The sequence below is a fragment of the Zosterops lateralis genome (genome assembly GCF_965231275.1).
Source record: "Zosterops lateralis genome assembly, chromosome: 4".
Lineage (NCBI taxonomy): Eukaryota > Metazoa > Chordata > Aves > Passeriformes > Zosteropidae > Zosterops > Zosterops lateralis.
Window position 1 is genome coordinate 35,998,871 of NC_139765.1, and position 8,099 is coordinate 36,006,969.

The 8,099-nt window shown below is 38.0% G+C and overlaps 1 protein-coding gene across 2 annotated transcripts in view; it reads right to left on the bottom strand.

Annotated features, from left to right (window-relative positions):
- NAV3 (neuron navigator 3) overlaps positions 1-1,793 on the bottom strand; it is a gene marked incomplete at its 5' end in the record, with an annotated part of 250,369 nt that extends 248,576 nt beyond the window's left edge. For both annotated transcript variants that reach the window (XM_083859059.1, XM_083859058.1), the window contains one exon: positions 1,551-1,793. In XM_083859059.1, the coding sequence (XP_083715185.1) occupies positions 1,551-1,793 (243 nt within the window). The remainder of the gene's footprint in view (positions 1-1,550) is intronic.
- Positions 1,794-8,099: the final 6,306 nt, after the last annotated feature.

Below are 8,099 nucleotides of genomic sequence, written 5' to 3' on the forward strand. Positions count from 1 at the left end.
TTTATATCTTTCTCCACACTTTTATAAGTAAACAAGAAACACTTCTCAGCAGCCAACATAACCTTTTGCTTTATTTCATGGAAAACATTATTTGCAAATCTAATTTACTTTTCATGGGATATCCATTAAGGAGTCTCATTAAAAACAAACAAAAGAATATTTTCTATTAAAAATAATTAAACAAGCAGGAATTGCATTGTGTTGAAAAATTATTATCTTCCAACTTGTCTTCACACTCATGTTATAGAAACAGGCTGTTCATCACTTGTGATAATCAAGAGATGAACAGTTTTCTCCTTTTTTTATGTTTCTGTATAAGATGTCTGACACCACCAATACATCATCTCTGGGAGACAGGATGATGTGACACAGAAAACTCCAAGGAAAAAGTTAAGTGGCGTGACCAGAATCTTATGTGTAAATATGTGGCAAGGTTGAAAAAGGAAACCAAATATTTAGAATCTCAACCCCATGCTTTAACCACAAAAAACAACTTTCTTCACTAAAACTGAATTAAGCTAGTAACTAAAACCAAAAAATATCCAAGTACATATATTATGTGCATCTTGCCACTGTAACAACTCTAATGACATTTAAGTGTTCTCAAACTAAGATAGAATTATAAATATATGTTTAATTCCAGGGTGGTAATCAGTTCCACAAACCAGGAGTACTAGAAAAGCAAGAGGAAGTAGCCTCACAGCTTGCTGAAGCTGTGTAAACCACACATGCAGCCATAATGTAGTGACTGAAGGATCTACAAAAATATATGCTGCTGACAAGAAGGGACTCAATACTCATGTACAAAGCATGAAAAATGTTCTCAACTACAACAGAAAGCCTAGCTGAAAATCAAGCAGAAGTTTTTTCAAAAGTTAATTGGGACTCAAAAATAATCCCCTTATAAAAGAAAAAAAAAACACCCTAAGCAGTCTAAAAATATTGTGGTATCCTAGTTCAGATAATGAACTTTTTAAAAAAATCACAATGAACTGGGGCTAGATAGGGGCTAAGAAGAAGCTATTTTGCAGAAGAGAAAAGCACAAGTACTTTTCACTGAGAAGCTGTTTTTCTGGTTTAACAGTTCTGCAGCAAGAATAGCCAGATCATTTGAAAATTGAAGAGAAAATCAATTGCATGTTTTTATTTTAAAAGAGCCTCCCTGTGGGAATAGGTGTGGGCGTGAGATCTCTTTTTAAATTTCATAATATAACAAAAAGCTGCCAAGTTTGGGTTTTTTTTAAATACTCTGTTTACTGGGTGCTAGAATGATTTTTCTCTCCTTATGATTCTACTAATCCTTATCAAAAATCATCTGTGAAGTGAATAACATTAACATTTAAAAACAGAATATTTATTCAAACAGCAGCACTGAGCAAAACAAATTTTCAAGGCTGCTACGGGAGTTCAGTGATGACAGCAAAAGTCTCTTTACTCATTTACCTCCAAGTTTTGCATGCAGAAGGTTTGTATCAAAATTTTTTTCAAAGAAAAATCAACATTTGGGGTTTTTTTACAATTGAGTTCCACAGGTAAAGTTTACAACTAACCTTGCTATCTTCGATGTCCTGGGTTTTTCCTTGAAGCGTTTTCCTCTCTCCAAAATCACAGGTTGACTTTAATGTAAGCTGACAAGAAAGCATCGGGCTCTCTGCCCCTGTAAGCTCCAAAGACTTTGGTGAGTACTTCTGTGAGCCGGCGGGGCCAAGGTTGGGTATTGGGAGGGCAGTGTGGACAGGCTTTGACCCTACAGCTGGCTGTCTCAGCTTGGAGGCAACCCCAAGCACGGGCATAGCTTCTATAAAAGTATCTTCTTTCTGCCAAAGAAAATGCTCCTGACCTCAGTCTGGTAGACTCCAGCTTCAGCAATTTCAGCAAAAATGCTTTAAACAAAAGTAGCAGTCATCTTTTCGAAAAGTCTTAAAACAATAATATTGCAAGTTTCACAAGGCAGCAAAGTTTTTCCTTCATCTCTCCCCTTCTCCCTCACAGCCACTCACACGCACTGCTCAGTGAGTCAGTGGCTCTGTAAGACTAAACGCTCCTTTGGGGCGTGAACTTTTCTTGAAGGTAACTGCCACAGAGCTGCCTGTCTGGGATTAAAGAACTCATAAATTCGCTTTCTCTTCCTCCTACAGCGTTCCGAGTCTGTGCATTAAGTGAATGAAGGATGGGAGAAAAGGAGAGAGAGAAGAAAGGAAACCTCCCCGTACTCCAACTGTCAAAACAGCTCAGAGACCACAACACTGGAAGCAGAGACCTCTTCCTGACTACATAAATAACCAGCCCACATCTTAAAAAAAAAACAAACCACTTTTTTTTTTTTTTTTTTTCTGTTAAAAAAAAAAAAAAAAGGGACCTGAGTAGTGGCCAAAGCAAACAGCTGTTGGACGAGTTTTCATCCCGGAAATAATCTCAGCAATGAAGCTGTTTGTCTGATTCCTGGCTATTTTTCACTGCTGACAACCATGAGCCACGGTGTTTCATTCTCTGTTCCTCCCGTGAAATCAGGTTAAAATTGTGCAAGAGCATGGCTAGAAACAGACACTGTGGGGTAAAGTCTGTCTGTGCAATGAAAAATCCATACAAAAACACAGAGCAGGATACAGGAGAATCGTGAGCATTGTTAGAAGGTTTAGTCAATACAGCTTTCAGAGCCCTCTTTTTTTTTTTTTTTTTTTTTCTTTCTTGGTGGTAGTGTTAACGTCATCTATTCAGTGTTAACACTTCCCTTTCTAAAAACATTGAAAGCTCCATGAAGTCCTTGTCCAATGCTTCATTTCTGCTTGTTCTTCACAGAAATATTCTTTCTGGCAACCCCAAATCCTTGCACATAGAAATACAAGTCAGGCAGGCAGAGCAGGCTCCAAAATGAGTCATGATGGAGAGTCCAAATTGTTGAGCAGCATAAACACTTACTTAAAAGAACAACTGTAAATTCCATTGAGATCCTGTAGCAGGGGAATCCCTTTTAAACTGACAGGAGGAAAAAACCTGTGCAGAAACATCACACCATTCAACTTCTATGGGATTTTATCACCCAGCATTACAGACATGGGATTTTTTGTTATATCTTCCAAAACAAAACATGACTTGACTTATTCTGCTCCAATATATTACATGGTATTAACCACATTTTCCTTGAACAGTATGTACTATTACCATCATAGATAAAAGCAGAAGAGAAAATAAGAGCCCTCTGGACTTTTATGTTCTCAATAAAGGATGGAAAAAGTTAAAAAAGCACTGAAAATAAAGTAAATGAGAAGCAGACTAAAAAGATCTTAAATCATGCTTTAAAATTATTTTGCAGAATAAACATGTGATACCTGCAGTATTGTCCTCTATCATTTATTTACAAAGATCACACTGACACAGTTCAACACTGACACAGTCAATACAGCTCTCTGTATTACAAAGTATCCCATTCTTGTTTGTAGTTTGTAGGAGTGTACTTGACCTGTTGTAGTAATCTGAGATTTGAAGTGAGAATACAGAGAATCAGCAAACACATTTCAGCATCCTCTGCTTATCTGCTGTTTGGTTTTGCCACTATTAATGATAGATGCAGTGGATTTTGTTCAAGAGTGCACAGAGGTATCTGCTCTGCATTTCAGACAAGTTCAGCCCATAGGATCCATCAGCTTGCTCCAAGGATCAGAATATTCTTGTTCAGTGTGGTATTTCAGATGTTCTGCAGAGCAAAGGGGAAGAAAACTCCTTGTGCAGTCTGCATTTGTTCCCTAGCAGTATATAAAGTGCTGTGTAATGAATTTAGGTTTCTTAGGCACAACTGTTAACAGTTAACGCTTCAGAAAATGCACTTATGCAAAGACTGAAGTGGACCACAGGAAAAGAGGGATTTATCTCTTGCAAGGTTTGAGAAGATGAAAAATCCTCATGAGAACTGTTACCCAATGATCAAGACAAAGAATAAACTACAGCCATGAGACAGATACTTTCTTAAAAAGAACTTTGCCAAAAAAATGTAATTGAATCTTATTACTTCCTGGGGTTGTAATTTTACAAAGTAATGCACTTTGGTAATCTTGCTGATCTTCTTTTGAATATGAATGATGAGGTCATGATACCCACAGTCTCTTTTGCAACCCATTTTCCCAGCACAGAAACCCTGAAAGTAATAAGTAAGCAGACTTACTAGGAAAGAGTCATCTGTAATACACAACCAACAGGATTTGGAAACAATGATGTGAGGCTGGTGTTACTGCTACTCTTTCAAAATAATTCCTCATTATATCTTGACTTTAAAGCTAGTACCAGGTCAGGGCCATCAACTTCAGAACCCCATCTACCTAGAGTTTGTACAATGATGAATCACAGAAGTGCTTCTGGTCTATTGAAGATGCAAAGAAGAGTGTGCAGGATTCTTCACAGGAATCATTAAAAATAATGGAGGAAAATGATTATACTTTGTAAATAAGAATTCAGCTACAAGCCTGGTCTTCCTTTTCTTGTTTTCTCTAATTCTAAGCAAAAGATAAATAAACAAACATCTGCTACTCTTAGAAATCACTTAGCTACAGTTTTTGCTTGAAAGCCCCTTGTGTACCGTGGCGAACTTGGATTTTATGAAGGCTATCTTGGGGGAAAGAATATTTAACAACTAAGCTTCAGTACTGTTTTTCACACAAACAGGAAAGTACAGGATAAAGCATCTGTGGACAACATAGGCAAACAGTCACCAGATGCAGGTGTCAGTGGGATGACCCTGCCAGCAGAAGGTGCCTGAAGATTCTGTAGGGGAAGGAATTGTGGGGAAAGGGCAAAGTTGGAAGCCGTAAAGAAGAGCACACTGTCAGGCATCAAGCTGACCATGTGAGTTCAGTGGGATTTTCCTCAGTATCTCCGGAGTGGAAAGCTAAGTGACTGTCAAGCAGGGCAGACAGGGAGAACCTAAAGTAAAAATGAGGATGATTCAGATAAATGTGAATAATGTCCAAACAGAAAAAAAAAAGGCGTATCTGTGAGAAAATAGAGGTGGAGAAGGTGTAAACTGTGGCTGTAACCTGCAGTTACATGAAATCAAACACAACACCAGACTGTCTGGCATGAGGGACAAAAGTAATACAAGAGCAGTGAGTAAAGGCATGGCTTACAGAAATAAAGGACACACATAGTCATTTGGATACATGAAACTGATATATCTAGAAAGGGACTGCAGAGAAACAGGTCAGGCTAAGCATTGTTCTGAGGGGAATTGCGGGTTTATAATTCATCCACTTAGACTTTAGAGAAGACATCCTTCAGCCAGACAGGCAGGAACATCATCTGGATTCAGGATTCAGGAGGATGAACACAGATCACAACTGAAGTCCTGACACAAGGGAAATGATGTGCAGGAAAGGTTGGAGAGTGATGAGGAAGCTAGAAGAAAACTGAGATGTGGGAAAAAATAGAGGGTAACATTTCAAGTGGGATCCTAGATAAGAAGATAAAAGTGTAGAGGAACCAAAAAATGGGAAAACATAGCAAAGGTCAAAACACAATCTTTAGTAGTTTTGTCAGTGGTAGTGGTGGTTCCAGTGATATGTCGAAGGTAGGGCCACTGCTTTAGCTGATAAAATAATGACACTCTGGCTGTTAAGCGTGACCAAAAGCGTCACACAATCAACCTTTTTACAGAAATTATAGATTATATTAATGATCTGTACCTCACAGTAAGACAGGATGTATGCATTCAGTATAATAGTCCCCATAACCTAAAAAAATCCATAATAATTATTTAATATAGCAGGACCAAACACACCTGAAATCTAAACCACTTCATAAAAGAAAGTATCGGTCACTTGTAACGTTATGGTGAATTTTTGTTCTCAGGACTGAACAGAAATAGCTGTTCACAGCACAACAGCCCACCATATATTTTCTTTCCTTCATTGAGTCTGATACCAGCACAAGTCCCATGAAGGTTGCTCCCCTCCTGCGCCCCCAGCCCTCAGACAAACTGTTCACATGAACTGAACAGACAGCTGGCAGTGTCTCCCAGAGCACAGGAAATATCAAGAGAGGGGACACCTGCCTCAAAAGTGGAGCCAAGATATTTGTTTGCTCCTTCTGCTCTATGATCTTCAACAAGGAAGCTGTTGCATGTGTACAGGGTCAAACAGGAAATATCAGGGGTCCAGAGACTGCAGAGCTCTGTTCTGAGCTGTTTCCCCACTTCATCCCACTGGTGTAGCAGCTGTGTATAGAGTTTACGTGAGCCAGGCCAACTTCTGAATGAGCCTGAATGTGCTGATACAATCACATGATTTTGTGCTCATTGATTTCAGGTTGGCAAAAAGTTTTCCCCAGCTGGGGATGAACAACTCTTGAAAAAGCAACCACTGGTTCTAAAATATTGAAGGTAACTGAACCAATATGATTTATTTCTTTTGATTTATTTATTTTTTTACTCCAGATAAGACAGGTTTAAACTTTAATAATGCAAGTAAGACACACACCACAAGTCTGTTTGGTGCAACAAATATGTTCAACCTGTCAGATACTGAGGAGACAAATCCTTCAGCTCTGACTCATGTTCACAGCATAATTCTATGGACATTATTTTTGTTATTACAAAACTCAGGTGAATCCATTCGTCTCAAAGGAAGACATTGAACAAGTATTTAATCCTATCTGCAAGTATGTAATGCTACTGAGTAAGCTGCTGTTGTTTTGCTCAACAGTTTTGTATTCCAAAAGTTTTATAATCCAAAGCCCAGTTATAGTCAGAGAAAAAGGTGCATCCGGCTTCCTAAAGGAAATCCTTCTGCTTTGGCTTAATGTTTGGGGAAGTGTTTCAAAGAGGACAATCTTTAAATAAGGATATCGTTTTATTGTCTGAACATTTTGGCCTTTCAAAACTCAGACAGGAGTTTAAGGGTTTGAATGCATTAACTGATAAAGTGACCAGTTCTATAATTCTCATTCATGCTGTACAATTGCAGCATCTTCCATCAGATGGTTTCAAACCTTTATGTGTAATTTAGTACCTCACCACCTTATGAAGTATGTAAGGAATATTAAAACACTGTCAAGTGGAACCATGTGCTTAAACGACCTTCCCAGGTGTATATGGGGCTTCAGTACTTTCTTTCTTAAGTAGTTATGGTTTTTTTAATTATAAATCTGTGTGGGTTAAAAATTACAGTTATTTCTCTTTGCACTGTATTTAATCATCAAGTATTTAGCTTAAAGGAATTGAGCTTAAATACTATAGGATTGGAAAACATAAACTAAAATTTTATAAGGATAAGAAAGAACTGAAGGCAACAGAACACACTATGTAAGTATTTACATACTGATCTACTGGCTAGACCACACAGCCAGCTGGTAAAGCTTAAGGAAAGGATCAGCTTTTCTCTTTGGGAGGTGGAAGAGGAAAAGGAAAAAAAAAGATAATTTATTTGTTCATTTCTAAGCAAATGACCCAAACAACAAATGCTGAACACTCTCAAAGTTGATGTTAACTGCAGCTGACATGGAAATTAGGACAAACTGGTCAGAAAGCTAACAGTCGTCCTAAGGATTGAAGTGACAGCTTTTCTATCCCTTTTTTCTTGTCTCCTTAGTTTCTCATTTACAAACTCTCTCCAGGACACAGTCATAGCAGGAACACTGGCTTCTCCAGTATCCTGGACAATGGCAGGTATCTTTGCCTTTTTCCATTTCTGCTCTCCTCCCAATTTGTCTTTCTTTCTTTAAAAGGATTTCTGGCCTTGTATCACTTTTGGTGGGCTCTGGTGAATTACCATTTCTACTGCTTGCCCTTCATTTTTCTGCCTTAAAACACATGACATACATTACTTCAGTGCTGCATTGTCAAAGAGCACTTCTCCCACTTATCAGGGTGATTAAGAGCTTCAGCTCTTTGTAGAACTGCTGGAGGAATGTCTAAGGTAGACACGACAAAACCAGACATTTATAGAATGCATAATTAAAATCTTAAATTATAACATTACTTTCAGTGGAAATGGTAAGGAACAGAATCCCTAACCTGTTTTTAATAATGTTATTGATGGAAGTTTTGTTCCATTTGAAATTTTGACCAAAGCTTAAATTATCTTGTGCTCTCCTTGAAAAATAGTCCTCATAAA